This window comes from Ptychodera flava, chromosome 21 (genome assembly GCF_041260155.1).
Source record: "Ptychodera flava strain L36383 chromosome 21, AS_Pfla_20210202, whole genome shotgun sequence".
NCBI classification, from domain to species: Eukaryota; Metazoa; Hemichordata; class Enteropneusta; family Ptychoderidae; genus Ptychodera; species Ptychodera flava.
In genome coordinates, this window is record NC_091948.1 from 19,789,785 (window position 1) to 19,811,399 (window position 21,615).

General features: G+C 39.1%; 1 protein-coding gene across 1 annotated transcript in view; it reads left to right on the forward strand.

Annotated features, from left to right (window-relative positions):
- Window positions 1-21,615, forward strand: part of LOC139121659 (uncharacterized) — a 33,142-nt gene that overhangs the window by 9,779 nt on the left and 1,748 nt on the right. The window contains exons 3-4 of the mRNA XM_070686736.1: window positions 3,185-3,313; window positions 4,615-5,015. Of these exons, the coding sequence (XP_070542837.1) occupies window positions 4,879-5,015 (137 nt within the window). The 5' untranslated portion in view covers window positions 3,185-3,313; window positions 4,615-4,878. The remainder of the gene's footprint in view (window positions 1-3,184; window positions 3,314-4,614; window positions 5,016-21,615) is intronic.

Genomic DNA, 21,615 nt, shown 5'->3' on the forward strand with positions numbered 1-21,615 from the left:
AGCCTCGTCCTCTATTACAGTATGTCACACTATGGATTTTAAAAAAGGGATATATAGTTCCATGGCTACACGTAAATTAGTCAATAGAGATGAAAAAATGAATCGCGGCACTAGCGTGTGCTACGACAGACTATACACAACTCTAGCAGAGCGCTAGGCTCGCACGCTAAACAATAAACAAAGCCGAGGCTATTGAAAGACCAAGAAAACCAACATGAAAAAAAATAGAATGTATTCTTCTCCAGCATTGCCTTAGCTGTCACGGTTGAATAACCTGCAATGCACAGACAGCCAACTTGATGACTAACTTCCCAATCGTTGTCAAGCTTTGAGCCCTCCGTACGATTGTAGGCCTACTGTAGATCCCAGGGCGGCAGTATACGCTTCAACGTTTGCAACAACACGGGCAAATTCTTATTCCTTTTCCGTTGTACACTTGACTGAACTTGACGGTATATTTTTCATAAATAAGCAAGTGACGAGAATAATCTCAAGAATGGTCCCGGAAAGTTGTTTGTGCGCATGTGCACAATACCTCACTTCGGTTAGCTTGTTAATGATCTATTGAACGTCACCACTTATCAATGTCACAAAGATAATTATTAATGAACGCCATCACACGGTGATAGGAGTAGTCCGGAGTCCGGAAAACTTAAATAGGTAAGACGCTTCATTCAACAGAAATATACCGTCGGGATTGTTTCTTCCTCTTAGCGGCCGATGTTAAATGCCGTGTAGGCGCGATGTCGCGTTTTTATGACACTACAGGAGAGTGACACTTTTAAAGTTACGCTTCTTCTTCGGCGTGGAGGCAGAAGCGAGGTGTGTCGTACCCCAACGTTTCCCTCTGTCCTGTGCCATACAAGCTGATATGACAAGTCAATCATCGGTAATTTCAGTGGAGTGACTCTCGGCGCATGCCTCAGAGAGGCATTTATGGGCAGATCGTAGATGTAGCCGTGTGCCCATTTTGTTCCATACCAACGAAATGAATTTACAGCATTGCGCTGCTTGTGCGCTGTGTGCCGCATAGTGCTTAGGGAGCCGTCATTATTTACGGGCCGGGGGGGGGGGTTCGGAGGCATTTCATCGGAAACTCCGAAATTTCGAGTAACCCCCTCTGCCGACCATGATGAATTTGAGTAACTCCCCTCTCTAACACAGAAATTTCGACTGACCCACCCACCTAGAAAAGTTAAATATCAATGCATGTATTTGTAAAATTTGCAAAATGCAGCGATAGTAAAGACCTGTCAAATCCTGGTGCACCCTGCTAGATTATCATCGGTTATCGCATGACGGTTGAAAAAAGGTGAAACCAACAAAACTGAATTCAAAGTCACAACAAAACATAGATATAAATGCTCTAAGCTAACGCTATAACCAGTATCCAACAATATTGTATTGTTTTATTTTGATAGGTATCATGATGACAGGGTTTTTACTAGGATATCTGACTGGGCAGAATTTGAAAGTACAGGAATATAACACGCGAGAGGCTGAGGAAGAAAGTGTCAGAGAGGGGTTGTCCCTATCTTGCATGGAATATTTTGAGAAATTTGATGTCTGCAGTGGTGCAATCTGGTGCCATGTGAGAGTGTTTTCAATTTGTCTTTTACTAGTAAAACTGTTAGAACACCCCAAGGGTAGTGCTTGAGAAAGGGTGTCCTTCCTCTTGCAATGAAAATTTTGAGAAATTGATATGTGTTATGTTGCAATCTGAGACGTGTTTCGATTTATTTTGCATAAAAAATTGAGTAACCCCACTTCTTTCTCACCCCTCAGATTCCTCCGACCCCCCAGGCCGTAAATAGTGACGGCTTCCTTATCTGCTTGACACGTTTGTACGGCTAAAGTATACTTATTGATTTCACAGCAGTATGTGCACACAATACCTCACTTCAGTTAGGTAGTTCATGATTGTTAGCGTCTGCACCTATTAATGCCACAAAGATAATAATAAATGAATACCATCACATGGCGATAGAGGCAGCTAAGCCCGGAGAATTCAATTCAAATAAAGGTGCTTTATTCGACGTAGAGGTATTTATGTGTTCCCAGCTGATAAACTGATTGTACCATCGTGTCAGTGAGGTTGGGGCACTGATCTGCCTGTGATGTTGCTACTGATAACAAGTGTTTGTTGGTCACACAACGGCATCTGATGCATGTTTAAGTTACATATAATGTTATATAATGTAACTTCAGCGTTGTTTGACGACATGTTGGTCAATTCACATTCCGTTTTTTGTTGACGGACTGCCGGCAATTGTACGTTCAAGACAGGTGATCATGACCTCGAGCAAAAGCTTACAGCTGACGTCACTACACGGCTTTTGGACGTGATTTTTTCCGGCGGTTCGATTAAAATATAAATCGTGCCTTCGCTCGCAGTACACGTATATATCCCCGGTATATATCTCGCGCGCATGTCATACTCATTCTCATATCCGGCAATAATCATATCTCCGTCTTAAGTCGTGAAAACTCAGTCAATACGACAGAATTGAACGAAGAAACACATTAGGGAATATTATTTTTTCAAGAACGCGGCGTAATGTTCAGCAAAGTAAAAAAGAGTATACTTACACCTAAATAATTTCGAGGTTGATTAAAGCATGGTGCGTTTCGGGTACAAATATTCGGACCACCAATTTTTTACGATTCTTTCTGACCTAGCACTCGTTTGGGCTCATTTTAAAGCTCTTGGGATAAGAAAAAAAATTCAACCGCTTACTTTTACGACAATCTGAAAGTTAATTTTTTCCCATAGGGTTAACATAGAGATGGCGGCCATTTTGAATTTCAATTACCAGTAAACGTCAGGAATTTTTTTAGTAGTACCAAACTTTCCATGATGACCCCTTGACATGGTAAGAGTATGGTTGAAAGTTTCATTGAGGAAAGTGTGAGCTATAGTAAAAGGCTTTCACTATCGAGGTGCGTATTGCCTTAAACCTTTTCAAAACCTTATGTAACGATATCAATGCGCCGTGATCATGTTGTCAAGTTGCAGTTGTCAATCGGTCACGAGTAAGTAACCGCGCCCACATGACCAACTTTAAAATTGAATGTCAGTTTTTCGGTTTAAGTTATGCTCTAGTTCAAAGATAGTATAGGTCCAGAAATTTACCACATACAAAGTCAATTTTTTCAAGAACAAATGTGAACTGAATCTCAACAGGACGGGCACTGCTGCAACGCCATTCTAGCCGACAGAGGCCGACATTTGAAGACTGAAGGCAAGTTGGAACGCCCGCAAAACCCAAGTGTACGTGAACTGTACACATACAGTCACACAACGCTACCAGATGTAAGTTGTTTCCAAAAGTTATTCGAAATATTTCTTTTGGAATGTACTTGTAATGCGTTAATCTCCATGTTTTTATTCGCCGAATTATTGTTGTTGTAGTGTCAAGACAGAGGTTTTAGCTTGTGACCCTGACAGCCGTTGCTGTTGTTGTTGTTGTTATTGTTGTTGTTGTTGTTGCTGCTGCTGCTGCTGTTGTAGCGACTGTATGTCATGAGAGAACAATTTGATATCAATCACCATCGTACCTTGGCTACAGTGTTGCCATAGGTCGTATGGGTCCCATACGATCTTTGAGGGCAGTTCCGACGAATGTATCCCTTGTGTCTTCGAAAATGCTGCTACTTGAATCCATTGTGAATTGATTTGCTAGATGAAATTCAGTCACTTGTGCGTATATTTGTGGCCGCCATATTTGAGCTGCAATTCGAAAATTATTTAGTTGTTAAAATGTAAGTTGTGCTTTGTTCTCGAATGTTTGAAAATCGTCCTGTGGTCACGTTTCGCCGAGCATTTTCGCATTTTTATTTCAAACCATCTTATTAAAAAGAATGACAACAGATATAGCTAATGGGGTTTTAGGGGATTGCTAAGGGGAAAGTCAAGTTTAATATTATGCCAACCAGACAGTACAAATTCTCTTGTTTTATGTCTGCATTTTTATCATGTTCGTTTCTAATTCCAGCTAGGGCTAGCCAGGCTTGCTTTTGGAGTGACCTTTGACTCATTTTTCACAAACAACAACATGGTTCATACCTTTGTTAACCATATGACTTGTTATAGGTACAGAGCACATATTTTGTCTAATGTTATGACATGACAAAGGACAGGTGCCCCTGGGCTCCGTGTTTTAATCATGTATGATTATATATATATATATATATATATATATATATATATATATATATATATATATAAAATCTCGAGAAAGTAGCGCTGCATTTGTCTTTGAGATATTCGTTTATATTCCTCTGCTCATCACTGAGACCAACATCCCCAGGGAGCGCTGTAATCACAGAAAATCATTCTCATCATACAACAGTATTTCAGTATTTTAGGTGCAGGATGCCATATGTTGTCTTAAAATTTATGGAGGTGTCAGACGGAACTATTTTGCTTTTTCGCTCAGTTACTTCGAACCAAAGCGTCATTCAGTGAAAGGGATGCTGATTTGTAGTAAATGCCTTGGTTACTATTATTTCTCACGTGGCCGTCCCCGGGTCCAGAAAGGCAAATATTATAGACCTAATTAATTTTATCCTATGCTTTCTTCCTTTTTTTCTTTCTTTCTTTCTTCTGGGCAGATTGGACAGGATGTCTTCCTGCTCTGTGACGATGCAGCGCCGTACAAAGGTTACCAACGTGGGGGGTAATGTTTGCTGTTTACCTCGATAAATCCGTCATTTTGAGCAGAACATTAACTTGCTAATGGAGAAGCAGTAGACAATCAACAAGGGGCCGTTGATAACAACATTCACAAAGCTGACGAGGTCGTAACAGTCGAACAGGGACGTTGATAAAGAACTCGCTCCTGTAGTCTGCATGAACAGCTAAAAGATATATCTGGCATGGCTTTATTTCATATTCGAGGCATAGGTTTGCCTAGTCGAAAATGTCAAATCCTGTGCCGAACATGTCTGGTCGCCATCGTCATCTACATATTCTATATGTCGTTTTTACTGCCATCAGATAACAAAGCTACAAGGTGAGTGAACCGATAAGATTGAATAATAATAATATTTGTCATTCAGTGGGAAATAGGCTTTCTGCGTTTGATGTTCGAAAAAATGATAGAAGGCCATAAGAGAGAGCGTCGCGGTCGAACCGACCACTTATCAGTAGAAATGCCTATTGTTCTTTGTTTGATTTTGTTTTATTTGTAAGAAATAGATATACGTGTCATCGACATAAATTTTGGTTTACTCATGTCCCATCAAGTCAAGGTACCATTAAACGATCTTCGTGCAAGCGCTTGTTCGGGAGACAAGAATTCGTCTTGCTGATATGCAAGGGGTAGATACAGAGAGATATAGACAAACATACAGTTGGGGACAGGCAGGCCTGGTCAGAGAGCCGGATATGGTATTTCAGGTAAAAATGCAGCTCGGGGACAGCTATTCGGACTCTCAAACTTTCACAATATTCTTTTGGCCTGCCACTTGTCTGGGCACATTTTAAAGCTCATGGTGTAAATAAAGTTTTCACCGTCTTAGCTTTGTGAAATATCGGGAATTGTATTTTTTCCCATAGAGTTAAACAAAGGGATGGCGGCCATTTCAGTTGAATTCCCAATATCACTAAATATTGAGTAATTTGTTTCCCTAGTACAAATATTTGCACTGTGGCTTTCGATTTTAAATGTTGATTTTCAAGAGAATTGTTGAAAGTTTGCTTGAGGAGTTATATGTAAGTTTTCGACGGGCGATTTACTCGCGCCAGGAAAGAACCAGACTGACAAGTCGACGTTGTTAAGTGCAGTTACATTTAAAATCTCTGGATTAGGCCTAATGTAAAATGTACATGTGTGTGTTCCCTATTACGCTTGTCGTTGTTAGCTCAACAATTATGTCGACACAGAACTTTTTAGCTTAATTGTCGACGGCAGGCGAGACCACTGCACGTAGCCAACGAGAGGCTGTGCTACTCGTCAGCGAGAAATATTTTGTTTCTATTTTTGCGGCATTTATGAACGGATCAAACAAGTAATCGATGTCTCGAACGCAGTGATTTCATAAAAAGCGGTCAGCCGGTAAAAGTGCATGGCTGTACCAACATTTTCGCCGGCTTGATCCAGGAGAAATGTTATTGAACAGTACGAATATTGGTAGCAACTTCCCAAGGTGAAGAGATACAGTGGTAAACATACAAGGCGGATTTTAGACTCGACAATTAAACTCAACACCCAGTACCTGGCCACTGTTTTATTGCCCACAACGTCGCTCCGTCTGAGGTCAGCGTACTGCGCTCGATATACACACGTCCTTTGCAAGCGACGATATCATTGGGTACAGGGGTATGATAAATACTAGCAAAGACCAGTACAATCGTCACATCATATACATTTTTCTATTTCTGTTGAATTTAGAGAAAGTTGTAGGAGTGGTTTTTTGTTCGCATTTTGCGCTTTGTACAGAAGAATCGAAATGATGCGCTCTCCAGTACGCATTGAGGCCATGCGATTTGTTTGAACACGGCGGAGTCACCACTCTATACTGTTTCTATAAAGGTTTCAATGCTGCATACAGCAAAACACATTGGCTTCATCGGAAACCTATTAGTTCTAATTATTCTTTTTATTGCAAACAGTAATTTTAAAATAAATGGATACTTTTCTTTTTATTGATACAGTAGTTCGCTAAAAATATCAGTAAGTACAGTACTCTTGTTTTTTAACTTTTTATCTTTGAAGACAGAACATATTTTATTTGTCAGCCCAATGTTTCTCAGATTGCAGTTTAGGTACGAGATTTTCAAAAAATAAATCAGAATTTCGACAAGAGAGCGGCCGCAGAAAATTGCATTGGCTTTCTCCGGTTGTCCAAGCCGTACGGTGATTTTGCCCTGTCTTTTTTCTCCGCCTATAATATACACCCTCCGCCTGGAAAATATCCACTGTAAACCACCGATCGACAGTTCCTCGACAATACAGAACTCAGTAATAGATAGCTATTTAAACATGGTAAAATGAGCCCGCGCTGCTTTCTTACTGTCTAACCGTTCCTATTTGTAAATACCATTTGCCCAAAACTGCTGATCAGATTCATTTGAAATACGGTGTACAGGTGTAAATATCAAGTATGAAGTAGTGAAAAGAGTTGACGAGGGTTGTAGTATAAGCGATAATTGCATAATTCTATCTGGTTTGAACATTTGTATATATTTTGACAACCGCTGATCAACATTTAATGACATATGGTTTGGACTCAAAGATTCTATTAGGGCGCTCAATTTTTTTTCAATACTTTTCTGGTAAACCACTTGTTGGGTTTCATTTTAAAGCTTTTGAAATAAGGACTATTTGCACGGTTTTAGTTTTTACGAAACAAGACAATATTATTTTCCCATAGCGTGAACATAGGGATTGCGGCCATTTTGAATTTCATCGGTAAATGTGAACTCGGAATTTCTGTTTCTCTAGTATCAAACTTTGCATGGTCTTCCCTGATGTTTATTTGTGATTTTGTAAATTAAATTATGAATTGGTAAAAAAATGGTTTAAAGTTTCATTACAGCAACAGTTCAGGACTTCATTTTCAAGGCCCGTACTAGCTCAGCATAATTGTGAAATTTGCATGTTTTTATTTTTTAGAATTTTAACCTGATTTTGGTCAACTAAAAATATACATTATAAGTCTTCTCTATTGCACTTGTCGTCGTCAGCTCACCAATTCCGTCGACACTGAACTTTTTAGTTTAATTGTCGACGGCAGGCGAGACCACAACACGTAGCCAACGAGAGGCTGTGCTACTCGTCAGCGGGAAACATTTTATTTCTATTTTTGCGGCATTATGAACGGATCAAACAAGAAATCGATGTCTCGATACGCAGTAATTTCATAAAAAGCGGTCAGTCGGTGAAAGTGCACGGCTGTACCAACATTTTCGCCGGCTTGCACTAATATTGTAGCAACTTCCCAAGGTAAATATAAAGTGGTAAACATACATGGCGGATTTTAGGCTCGACAATTAAACTCAACACCCAGCCATTGTTTAATAGTCTACAACGTCGCTCTGTCTGAGGTCAGCGTACTGCGCTCGATGTACACCCGTTCTTTGCAAGCAACGATATCATTTAGTACAGGGGTATGATAAATAATAGCAAGGACCAGTACAATCGTCCAATTATATACTTTTATCTATTTCTGTTGGATTTAGAGAAAGTTTGAGGTGTGTTTTTTTCCACTTTGTACAGAAGAATCGAAGCGAGGCGCTCACCAGTACGCATTGAGGCCATGCGATTTGTTTGAACACGGCGGAGTCACCACTCTATACTGTTGCTATAAAGGTTTCAGTGCTGCAACCCAGCAAAATACATTGGCTTCATCAGAAACTACTTGTTCTAATTGTTCTTTTTATTACAGACAGTAATTTTAATATCAATAGTTATTTTTCATGTTATTCATGCAGTAGTTACCGTTCTTACGAATATCAGTAAGTAACTCTTGTGTTTTTGTTAAATGTTTTATCTGCGAAAACAGAACATACTTTCTCGGAGTGTAGATTGGGTAAGAGATTTTCAAAAAAAATTCAGAATTTCAACAAGAGAGGGGCATGCAAAAATTTCCATCAGCCCTCTCGTACTAACCCCGCCATACGGTGCCCTGCCATGTCTTTTTCTTGGCCTATAATGTACACCCCTCCGCCTGAAAAAATCCACTGTAAACACCGATCGACAGTTCCAAACTGTAGGGCAAATACTGCAAACATTACCTCGAGAATATAGAAATCAGTAGTAGTTAGTTATCGTGTTGAAACATGGAAATGATTCCGTACCGCTTTGTATCTATCTAACCATTCCTATTTGTGAATACCATTTGCCAAAACAGTTGGTCACATTCATTTGAAATTTGTTGTACGGATGAAGATCTAAAGTATGAAGAAGTGAAAAGAGTTTTACGAGGCTTGTACTAAAAGCGTTAATTGCATAATTATCTGGTTTGAACATTTGTGTATATTCTGACAACGGCTGATTAACATTTGATGATATACGGTTTGGAGCTTAACAGTTTTTTGGTCAACCACTTGTGGAGCTCAATATAAAGCTTTTGAAGTAAGGACAACTTGCACGGTCTTACTTTTTTTTCGAAGCAAGAAAATATTATTTTCCAATAGCGTGAACACAGGGATTTCAGCCATTTTGGAATTCATCGGTAAATGTTCGGAAATCTGTTTCTCTAGTGTCAAACTTTGCACGGTCCTCCCTGATGTTTATTTGTGATTTTGTGAATTAAAATTATTAATTGGTAAAAAAATGGCTGAAAGTTTCATTACAGCAACAGTTCAAGTCTTTCAATATCGAGGCTCGTACTAGCTCAGAATAATTGTGAAATTTGCATGTCTTTATTTTTGAGAATTTTTACCTGATTTTGGTCAAAAATGTACATTATGAGTGTTCTCTATTGCACTTGTCGTTGTCAGCTCTACAATTCCGTTGAAGCTGAACGTTTTAGCTTAATCGTCGACGGCAGGCGAGACCACTGCTCGTAGCCAACGAGAGGCTGTGCTACTCGTCAGCGAGGAACATTTTGTTTCTATTTTGCAGCCGTTTAACGATGTCTCGATTTTCAGTGATTTCATTAAAAGCGGTCAGGCGGCGAAATTGCATGACTGTACCAACATATTCACCAGCTTTTTTCAGGAGAGATTTTATTGAACAGCACGGATATTGATCATTGCAAATTTCCGAGGTAAAGATATCAAGCGGTAAACATATACGGTGGATTTTAGACACGACAATAAAACTCAACACCCAGCTATTGTTTAATTGTCCACAACGTCGCTCCGTCTGAAGTTAGCGTACTGCCCTCGATGTACACCCGTACTTTGCAAGCGACGATATCATCGGGTATAGGAGTATGATAATTATATCAAGGACCAATACAATCGTCACATGATCTAATATTTTGTGTTTCTGTTGGATTTTGCGAAGGTTGTAGGATTGGGCATTATTTTTACGCAACTTCCCAAGGTAAAGATGTAAAGTGGTAAACATACATGGCGGATTTTAGACACGACAATTAAACTCAACACCCAGCCATGTTTAATTGTCCACAACGTGGCTACGTCTGAACATGTCAGCGTACTGCTCTCGATGTACACCCGTTCTTTGCAAGCGACGATATCATTGGGTACAGGGGTGTGATAAATAATAACAAGGACCAGCACAATCGTCACATAAGATATTTTATCTATTTCTGTTGGATTTAGAGAAAGTCGTAGGTGTGATTTTTTGCGCTTTGTACAGAAGAATCGAAATGACGCGCTCTCCAGTACGCATTGAGGCCATGCGATTTGTTTGAACACGGCGGAGTCACCACTCCATACTGTTGCTATAAAGGTTTCAATGCTGCAATCATATTGGCTTCATCGGAAACCTACTAGTTCTAATTATTCTATTTATTGCAAAACTGTAATTTTAATATCAATAGTTATTTTTCTTGTTATTCATACAGTAGTTCGTTAAAAATATCAGTAAGTACAGTACTCTTGTTTTTGTTAAACGTTTTATCTTTGAAAATAGAACATTTTCGTCAGCCCCTGTCTTTCTCTGATTGTAGCCGAGGTACGAAATTTTCCAAAAAATTCAGAATTTCGGCAAGAGAGGGGCACGTAGAAAATTCCATCAGCCCTCTTGTACTCTCCCCGTAGTACCGTAATTTGCCCCGTCTTTTTCTCCAAATCCCCTCCACCTGAAAGGAATTCACAGTAAACACCGATCGATAATTCCCAAATGGAGGGAAAATACTGCAAAGAGTACCTCCAGAATATAGAACTCAATAGAAGGCATTTTAGCTACCGTTTTAAACCGTGTTTAAGCTTTCTATCTGTCTAACCGTTCCTATTTGTGAATACCATTAGCCCAAAACTGCTTGTCAGATTCATTTGAAATTTGCTGTACAGGTGCAGATATATCAAGTATGAAGAAGTGACAAGAGCTTTTGAAGTAAGGACAAGTTGCACGGTCTCAGTTTTTTTTCCAAGCAAGAAAATATTATTTTCCTAGAGTTAACACAGGGATTTCAGCCATTTTGAATTTCATCGGTAAATGTTTGGAAATCTGTTTCTCTTGTATCAAACTTTGCACGGTCTTCCCTGATGTTTATTTGTGATTTTTGTAAATCGAAATTATTAATTGGTAAAATAATAGCTCAAAAGTTTCATTACAGCAACAGTTCAAGTTTTTCATTTTCAAGGCGCGTACTACCTAAAAATGATTGTGAAATGTGCATGTTTTTATTTGTTTAGATTTTTTACCTGTTTTCAACTCGTCATCCGATTGAGAATGCACTGAATTATTTGTACGACTGCTTTCAGATCTTTCAAACGTGTCGGTTGTAGCGATAACAATACGACTGATGACAGATTGGCATGTGCATAATTTCTAAGTTCAGCTTTCCCATTTTAGTCAAAATGTTCATTCCTCTAACTGAAGTCGTTTTTCTTTAGCTTTGAAGTTAGATTTTAGGTTTATTATAATGTAGGGCTCGAAATTATCTTTTCTTTCTGGTAGTCCACTTGGCCTACCATTTTCTGAAGTTGGTAGCCTGGTGACAATGGCTGGTAGGCCATGCATATTTTAGTTCAAGGAATTTTTTATTAACCTGACAAGAAAAAAACTTTTTTCAAGCTTCTGCCTATGAAGTGAGTTCGCTAGTCATTTCATGTGAATACTTGCACACCTTTAATACCCAAAGGAAACTGGTATAACTGACAACAGTGACACTCAAAGTTTGGTAAGGGACCGTCTCAGATTGTCGCAGAAGTTCAAAAAGCGAAATTCATTCGTTTAGTGGGGGAGGGGGTTTGACCTCCATTCAATTAGTGAACTTCACTTTCGCACTTTTATTTTGTGATCTCGTTTTCGTGTGTTTATTTAAAATTAAAGAAAACTGCGTACTCGTGCCAACAAATTTGTAACTGTTTCCATCTCGTTTGTGCCCCAAACACAATTTACCGATAGTAACATTGTATCCTAAACATTTCATACATCAAATTATACAAAGAGAAAAAGTATCATTTTTTAAAAAACTTTGCTATTTATAAGCGTCTGTTCTAACCACTAGATGTCTTTATTCCCACTTGTTATGCACCTTGTCATAGTCGTTTTAATATGATTGAACATGCCTGGCCCCCTTCTCAAAGTTTCTCGCTTATTTACATCCCCTACCAAGTACAAATTGCGTGTTCGCAAAGACAAAGAACAGCACAAGAGATGCAAAAGGGAAAGTAAAATAAAATAAAACATTTGTGCGGTAAAACGCCCTGTCAGTACTCAAATCTGATCGATTACTTTAATTGTAATGTGGCAAGGGGAATACGTCTTTAGTAGCTCTAGCAAAATGCAACATGTACTCTCAGGCAGACATGAACATTTCGCACTTTTGAAGTTTCGTTTAGGGGAGGGGGTTTTGATCTAAACGAAGGAATTTCGTTTCTTGAACTTCTGCGACAATCTGAGACGGTCCCTAACCTATCATTGTATTGACAACCCGTTTCATTCTCAGAGTTGTATGCAAATTTTGAAAGTCGTCATGGCAACGACCACGACCTTCTCAGCACGACTGTCAGGGCTAAAATAGACCATAGGCTTTCTGTAGTAGGGAGGAGGCATAATTTCCGTATCATTGTGATTGATACATTTTGATCAAAATGCAATGAAAATACGTTTTCATTGGCCATCATTTTTAGCTCATATTTGGTTTTGTATATAAATACTAAAAAGAGCTTATATGATGAGTCGGTGGCGTCTGTATGTCTGTATATTTGTGGGTATGTATGTGCGGATGTATGTCCGTCACACGCAAAGGCTCCCATACCGCCAAAGCTACCATCTCAGTATTTGGTGTACAGGTAGATGCATGGGTTGAGATGTGAATTTGTTCAAATGAACACGTCAGTGTCAAAAATGTGCAAATGAGGTAAGAAAAAGGGAAATCCTGCAAATGTGCAGGAGTGATTGCATGCCAGTGACTTGAAACAGGCTAACTCCACTGACTTGAGTCATTTCCTGTCATTGTTTATGAACTGTTACATATTAACAGACCAGTTCAAACCATAGACAGTAGAGGGGAGGAAGACCGTCAGTAGAGGGGAGGAAGACCGTCTATGGTCAAACTAAGAGGGGCTAGCTACCTTTCTGCTATGCATGTTGCTAAAGTTGATCTCCAGTACCTAAAGTTTCAGACCTTAATTACTTTTGTCATTCTTGTTTTTCTGGTTTAAATATTTCTTGTTGTTTTTTCTGGTTGTACTGTGCAGAAATCATTGTCATAACATCAACGTAGAATTTTCCTGCACTGAACAGATAGAAACAGCATTTATTGTTGATCTTTGGTACCCATACTGGTATACACCAATTCTGATCAAATTTGAGCGACACCGTATAATTGCGGTATTTTTTGTGCTTGTCATTCAGGTTCATAAATTCAGATATTGAAACTTTGTTGCAAAGTTCCGCCGCACGGTGGTCTTTGGAATTTGCATAACAAAGCCATAGTCTGGCCTTTCTGTATCCAGCTGGGTTTGACTGCATTTAGCTCGTCCAAAAGAGATGGTCCGGACATGGCATGCTCAGTATTGACGGAATTTCATGTCCTAGGCTTTGGTAGTCCGTGTTGGCTACCATTTCATGGATTTTAGTAGCCCCAGCAAAAAGTTAGTAGTCTGTGGACGTAGGACTACCACTAATTTCGAGCCCTGATGAATAGCATTGGGTCCAATTTATTTCATTTTTGGTCATAACATTATTTTCTTTCTTACGGCTGGTCGGAGGGGTTTCAAATTCTGCATTATAGGCATGACTTCACTAAATCCTGGAAAAATATTGCGTGTACAAATTCCTTGGGCAGTTTTTTGGTCAAAACGTTGTTACGTGCAGAGAAAACGAACAAAAGGGTGAACTCAGCAGTTTCCGTTTAAACAAAATTTATTACGAAAACAAAACTAATTGCTAAGTTAGGGACAGAGTACAAGCTTTAAAAGTGTACAGACTACTTATCTCAGCTGGGACGGCAAAGCTCCAGTCTCAGAGTTGTAACAGTCAGTTGGATGAATGAACAGTCCTTTGGCTTGCAGGCTTGAAGCTGCACAAAGACCACAGTATAAATCCAGCGTTGACAGTGAAGGTCTTGAAAAGTCTTGAGAATGACTACTGCTGGAGTTTAGTAACACACAAGAGACACGATCCCAAAAGTCTGACTGGAGCTGTGCACCGTCCCTTTTATAAAGGCATGTAAGAACAATCTAGAACTTTTATTGACATGCTAATTACTGTTCTAAAATTATCTCCCTTACACAACTAATCAACTTTCCAGAACATTCCAAACATGACTAATTGAATTCAAGTTGTGAGGTCATCAAGGGCAGTGACCTTGGGAATGTTCTAGACTGATTGAACTCAGGTCATGATGAGTGTGGGGGAAATGACCTACATAACACACCCCCTCTTCAAAAAAGAAAATTTTTCAAAGAAAAATCTTTCTTTTACAAATGTAATCTTAAAAGTGTGAACAACAATAAGTTCTAAATACGAGAGAGACAGTCTGCAATTAAATTGTCTCTGCCTTTGATATGTCTAATGTCAAGATAAACTCCTGTAACATTAAACTCCATCTTAGCAATCTCTGATTTTTGCCTTTAAATTTCTGCAGAAAAACAAGAGGGTTGTGATCAATATAAACCACTATTGGCTGATTTGAAGAAGTAACATAAACTTCAAAATGCTGTAAAGCTAATATCAAAGATAAACACTCTTTTTCAATTGTAGAGTAGTTCTCTGGGATTTGTTAAATTTGCGTGAAAAATAGCAAACAGGATGATCTATACCATGACTATCCTCTTGCAATAAAACAGCACCAGCAGCCGTATCACTAGCATCTACAGCTAATTTGAATGGCAAAGTGAAATCTGGTGCAGACAACACCGGGGCACTTTGCAGTATGGCTTTAAGTGTATCAAATGCCTGTTGGCATTGCTCTGACCGAACAAACTTTACTTTCTTTTTAAGTAAGTTAGTCAAAGGCTCAGCAATTGTGGAGAAATTTGGACAGAATTTTCTGTAGTAACCAGCCATACCGAGAAAGCGCATCAGTTGTCGTTTGCAGTTTGGTATGGGAAAACTTGAAATGGCACTGATTTTGGCATCAACAGGTTTTACCTCACCCTGTCCTACAGTATGTCCGAGGTAAGTTACCCTTGCCCAACCAAACTCAGATTTGGCAAGGTTGACAGTCAACATTGCTTTGCTCAGTCTCTCAAAGAACTTCGCATGAGCTTGATGTGTTCCTCCCAGGTGTTACTATACAGGACTACGTCGTCAACGTAAGCTGCACACCCGTCTAGCCCGGATATGACGTCGTTGATCATCCGTTGGAACGTTGCCGGAGAGTTCTTCATTCCGAATGGCATCACCTTGTACTGGAACAATCCGTCTGGTGTAACAAAGGCGGATATTTCACGAGCACGATCCGTCAGAGGGACTTGCCAAAATCCCTTCAGTAGGTCAAATTTCGTCACATACTTGGCTTTTCCCACTCGGTCGATGCAGTCATCAATCCTCGGGATTGGGAAAGTGTCTGTCTTTGTTAAAGTGTTGACCTTCCTAAAGTCCGTGCACATACGATAACTGTGATCTGATTTGGGAACAAGTATGCACGGCGAACTCCAGTTACTTTTACTGGGTTCAATAAAGTCATTGTCCAGCAGGTATTTGACTTCTTCCTGGAGATATTTCGCTTTTGTTGGATTCAGTCTGTATGGATGTTGTTTTACAGGCTTACTGTCCCCAACATCAACGTCGTGATAGATGACGTTTGTCCTCGTTGGAACATCTTGAAATAGGTGTTTATATTCGTGGAGCAGTTCTTTCACCTGTTGTTGTTGTTCTGGCTGGAGGTGTGCCAACTTTGTAGACTCCAGCTTCTCCAGGATTTCTGAGTTCTGAAGCTTGACCGAGCCCAGCTTTGAGTTTAGAGTATTTTCACTCAAGTCAGTTTCAGTATCACTATCTTCATAATGGTTTGAACTGACTGCACTGACAGGCTGAGTTATAGTAGGATTATCCCTATCCAAATATGGCTTAAGCATATTTATGTGACATAGCTGTTTTTGTTTTCGCCTGTCAGGTGTTATTATGATGTAATTTAAATCACTCAATTTCTTATCGATTAGATATGGCCCAAAGTAACGAGCATGGAGTGGTTTGCCAGGAATTGGAAGTAGAACAAGAACTTTTTGACCTGGTTCAAACTTCCGTTTTGAGGTGCTTTTATCATATTTGGTTTTCATTGACTGCTGAGATGACTCAAGATTTTCTCTGGCTAATTCACATGCTTTAGAGAGTTTTGTACGAAAATCTGACACATATTGCAAAATATTCAGACAATCATCGTCGTCAGATAGGAATTTCTCTTTAACGAGCTTAAGTGGGCCACGGACTGTATGTCCAAATACAAGCTCAAATGGGCTAAAACCAAGAGACTCTTGAATTGACTCTCTAACAGCAAAGAGCAGAAAATGAATTCCTTCATCCCACTGCTTCTCTGTGTCAAAACAGTAGGTCCTAATCATGTTTTTCAAAGTTTGATGAAATCGCTCAAGAGCACCCTGACTTTCTGGATGATAGGCGGATGACCTATACTGTTTAATGCCTAGCTGATCCATGACTTGTTGAAAAATACCAGACATAAAGTTGGAACCTTGATCGGACTGGACACATTTAGGGAGGCCGAATAAAGTGAAAAATTTGACTAAAGCTCTCACTATAGTCTTTGTCTTTATGTTTCTCAGTGGTATGGCTTCTGGGAACCGAGTTGATGTACACATAATTGTCAACATGTACTCATTTCCTGATCTTGTTTTTGGTAGGGGCCCAACACAGTCTATTAGTATCCTACTAAATGGTTCTTGAAATGCAGGAATTGGCTGTAAAGGGGCCTTTGGAATGGTCTGATTCGGCTTTCCTACTATCTGACATGTGTGACAAGTTTTACAGAAATGTGTTACATCCTGCCTGAGATTAGGCCAATAAAAGTGACTGAGAATTTTATGATAAGTTTTCCTTACTCCTAAGTGACCAGCCAGGGCGTTTCATGGGCCAGGCGCAATATTTCAGCACGGTAGGGCTTTGGAACCACATTTGATGTTTTATAGCCCAATCGTCATCAACCAAGACGTCTGGAGGTCTCCATTTACGCATGAGAATACCAGATTTTGTATAATAGGAAACAGAGCTATCTGAAGTTTTACCTTCATCATCTACCCTGTCAAACAAAGACAAAATATCTGGGTCTTTGTGTTGTTCTGCAATGAGATTTGATCTAGAAAATGTCTGACTTTGGTCAGCAGAAGTTTTACTGGAAGTTTCAAATCCACGAGGGATAACGGAATGATCCGTGTCAAACACCTGACTGAGAAAGGTGTCATTTAAGTCAACATCTGTGACATTATTTTTGAGAGTATTTTGATTCTCGGAAGTTTTCTTTGACATGGCTCGAGTAATGGCACATGAAGGAAATAAATCGGGTATCTCTTGTTCAATTGGCTCTGGATCCTGATCTAAACTAGGATTATCAGTCACAAGTGGATTAGTAATGACCTTGTCCCCAGCAAGGTCGTTTCCAAGAAGAAGGTGAATCCCTTCAAAAGGCAAAAAGGCCTAATACCTAAAGCCACAGGTCCAGAAACAAAGTCCGAAGACAAATAGACATTATGGAGAGGAACAGGAATAAAGTCATTGCAATCTACCCCCTTAATAAGAACTTTAGAACCTGAAAATGACTTTTCAGAAAACGGCAGGGTATCTGCCAACAAAAGAGACTGGGAAGCCCCGGTATCTCTTAAAATTTTGACAGGGGTAGCGGAAGAGAAATCACTAGAAAGTGATATAAAACCATCATGAATAAATGGTTCGAAAATACCCATAATGCTATCTTGAGAAGAATTGACCTTGACCTCATTAATTGGGGATAGAGGGGTTTAACCTCAGAAAATGTGTTGCACACATTATTAGACTCTAATTGAGTTGATGAAGAAATAAAGCCGGTGGGCTTAGATCCACTTTGACCACTTTGACCTTCACGTTTTCTTTTCAATTTGAAACACTCTGACATTAAATGGCCGTCTTTCTTACAATAATTACAAGAAGTGTACCAAACTGTTTGTCAGAAGGAGATTGAGACTTGGGATCTGACGATGTGGGAGTATTACTTGAACTCTGTGAACTGTTGTCATTTGATTTCCTACTGTCCTTTGAAAAATTCTTGGATGAAAAGGAGGAGTTAAATTTACCTGCATTCTTTCTGTATGAAAAGGACTGGGATGGTTTGCTGAGAAATGACGATTTGTGGGTCAATGAATAATCATCGGCCAAACGTGCAGCACCTCCAATGTATCTGCCTTTTGTTCATTGATAAATGTCTTGATGTCACTCCGGATGCACCTTTTAAATTCCTCAATCAAAACAAGCTGTCGTAATTTGTCATAATTCTGACTGACCTTTTCAGAAGAACACCAACGATCAAACAGTTGTTCTTTTGTTCGAGCAAATTCAACATAAGTTTGATCTTTTACCTTCTCACAATCCCTAAATTTCTGACGGTAAGCTTCAGGCACCAATTCATAGCCCTTGAGAATTAATTCCTTCACAGAATCATAATCTGAAGCCTGCTCTACTGACAACTGAATGTAAATTTCTCTGGCTTTACCCACCAAGCACTCTGCAAAAGCATAGACCAGGACTCCTTAGGCCAACTCAGACTCTGAGCAATTTTCTCAAAATGAAGGAAATATTATCAACATCCTTTTCTTGGAAAGGGGGAACTAACCTGAAATGCTTAGTGATGTCAAACTTGTCTGAAGGGAAGAATTTTCCTGACTGTCCAAGCTCTAAACGTTTCATTTCTAATCTTTCCTGCCTGTCTTTCTCTCTCTGTCTTTCTTCCATTTCTAATTGCATTTGTATTTTTTCTTTTTCTAATGCCTGTCTCTCTTTTTCCATTTGTAATTCTAGTTTCTTGATCTCCAAATTTGTCTGCAATTCTAATTCTAATTTTCTGAGTTCAGAGGTAGACTCGGGCTCATAATCTTTCAGGGTGGATTCCTCAAATTGGCCTAAATCAACTAGATGTTTGGCAATACGGTACTGTATTTCCCTCTTGCGCATAGATCTTTTGACTTCTACTTTAAGGAAATTGGCCAGTGCAATGAGGTCGTCTTTTCTGAGGGAATCAAATGTGTCCTGATCAAGGTCATCCATTTCCTCTGGTTTAAATTCCGCCATGATTAAATTTCGCTGAGTTCACAGTATACAGTAGTTTTGAAAAGGCTGTCAAAATGTTGTCAAACGGCTCAAAATATTCGTACCCCGGACAAGCCCCCAATTTGTTACGTGCAGAGAAAACGAACAAAAGGGTGAACTCAGCAGTTTCCGTTTAAACAAAATTTATTACGAAAACAAAACTAATTGCTAAGTTAGGGACAGAGTACAAGCTTTAAAAGTGTACAGACTACTTATCTCAGCTGGGACGGCAAAGCTCCAGTCTCAGAGTTGTAACAGTCAGTTGGATGAATGAACAGTCCTTTGGCTTGCAGGCTTGAAGCTGCACAAAGACCACAGTATAAATCCAGCGTTGACAGTGAAGGTCTTGAAAAGTCTTGAGAATGACTACTGCTGGAGTTTAGTAACACACAAGAGACACGATCCCAAAAGTCTGACTGGAAGCTGTGCACGTCCCTTTTATAAAGGCATGTAAGAACAATCTAGAACCTTTTATTGACATGCTAATTACTGTTCTAAAATTATCTCCCTTACACAACTAATCAACTTTCCAGAACATTCCAAACATGACTAATTGAATTCAAGGTTGTGAGGTCATCAAGGGCAGTGACCTTGGAATGTTCTAGACTGATTGAACTCAGGTCATGATGAGTGTGGGGGAAATGACCTACATAACAACGTTTTCTCTGTAACCGTTATTCTGATAACTTTCAAATTTGGTATGTGGAATGACTCCGCTCATCTGTGTTCAACGGATGACAAATTTTGTATATGTTAATTTCAAGGGTCAGTTTCTCATTTATGCCCAAAACATCATTTTCTCGAAAGGCGATTGACATTACACGGGGAAATATTCAGTTCACATCTAGTCACAGGTGGGTTGCAGAGCACAGAGTGTTAAGAGTTGGCGCCATTATCTCATTATACACACTGTGACAGCTAGGCTACTGATTTCATTATTCTCTTCCTGAACATGACAATTTTGAAAACAGCGAAACACCACCAAGATGATGCGTTACGTTTTTTTCATCCAAAATACTGATGTATCATAAATATCGATATCAAAACAGATTTTGGCAAAATAATCAAAGACACGATCTTGCTAAAGAGCTATAAATTTGGAACGCGTTACGAATTCAAGAATAGCTTGTTTACAGTTAAATGTCTAACAAAGAACGTCCTACACTATAGATTTTGGCAACTTTATCAATTTATGATTTGAGCTGAAAAGCGAGTTTAAATTTAGTGTTTTGATGTTTTAATATTTTGGTTTTAGTATCAGAAAAGCCATTTTGATTCACATCCATACCAAGAGGCACCAATAGTTGTGTAACGTAGATGTTTTCTTTGAGATGCATACTGTCAGCATCGGTGCGTTAGCTTGGGAGTTGGTGCAGCGAAGTATGCTTAAAATTGACATCTCCCTACAATATATGTAGTATGGAGCAAACTATGCTACAAAATGACAAGGAAGAAGTACAATTGACCGATGCGTTGATTGAACGGACGAACACATGCATGTAATATATTGAGTAGAAAGTACAGATGCGTCTTTGCAAACTTGCTCTTCAGTTCAAATCAATGGAGAATTCCTTACACACCAAAAATTACCTGTAAAAGCACCAAATACAGGATAGGTTGTAGCCTTGTTGTGACATTGTCAACTGTTAATCAAACAATTTTGCCCCATGTCATACATAGGTAGACCACTCCATACAGACTTAGAGTTGAACGCTTCAACAAAGTCGACCTTTCCACACTTGAAATGCTCAACAAGTCCACAAAAATCACAGTCCCTCAACACTCATACAGAATACAATTGTGGACTGACATAAAGTTCTTGTGAACTCTGCAAGGAATCAACACCTGCTCGTCTATTCGGGTTTCGCAAATTTGAATTTTGCCGAGTCATTCCAAGTCACTGTTGCGTTATAGAAATAATTAATCTAAAACAACATTCAACAGCGATATATACTTGTATTGGTGAACCCACAGAATGTTAATTGTTATTAATCTTTGTGTAATCATATTTTGATGACTCGGCAAAAATAACCAGAAGAGCTTAGTATGTGTTTATTATCACTTTAATCCAGCTACTACTTTCTACATTATTTTGAAGAATCGCTTTATTAGCCGAGTTAAACAAATATGATAACAAGTCACTGATTTATTTATACGCACAAGTCTTCTCAAAAAAGTCGTGTGCCATATTACTTAGGCCATACACGGGCAAACGAAAAAAATATGATATCAATACTATTTAAAGATTTCTTTGCTCGCGAACAGCATATTGCAGTTATTTCACTCACTA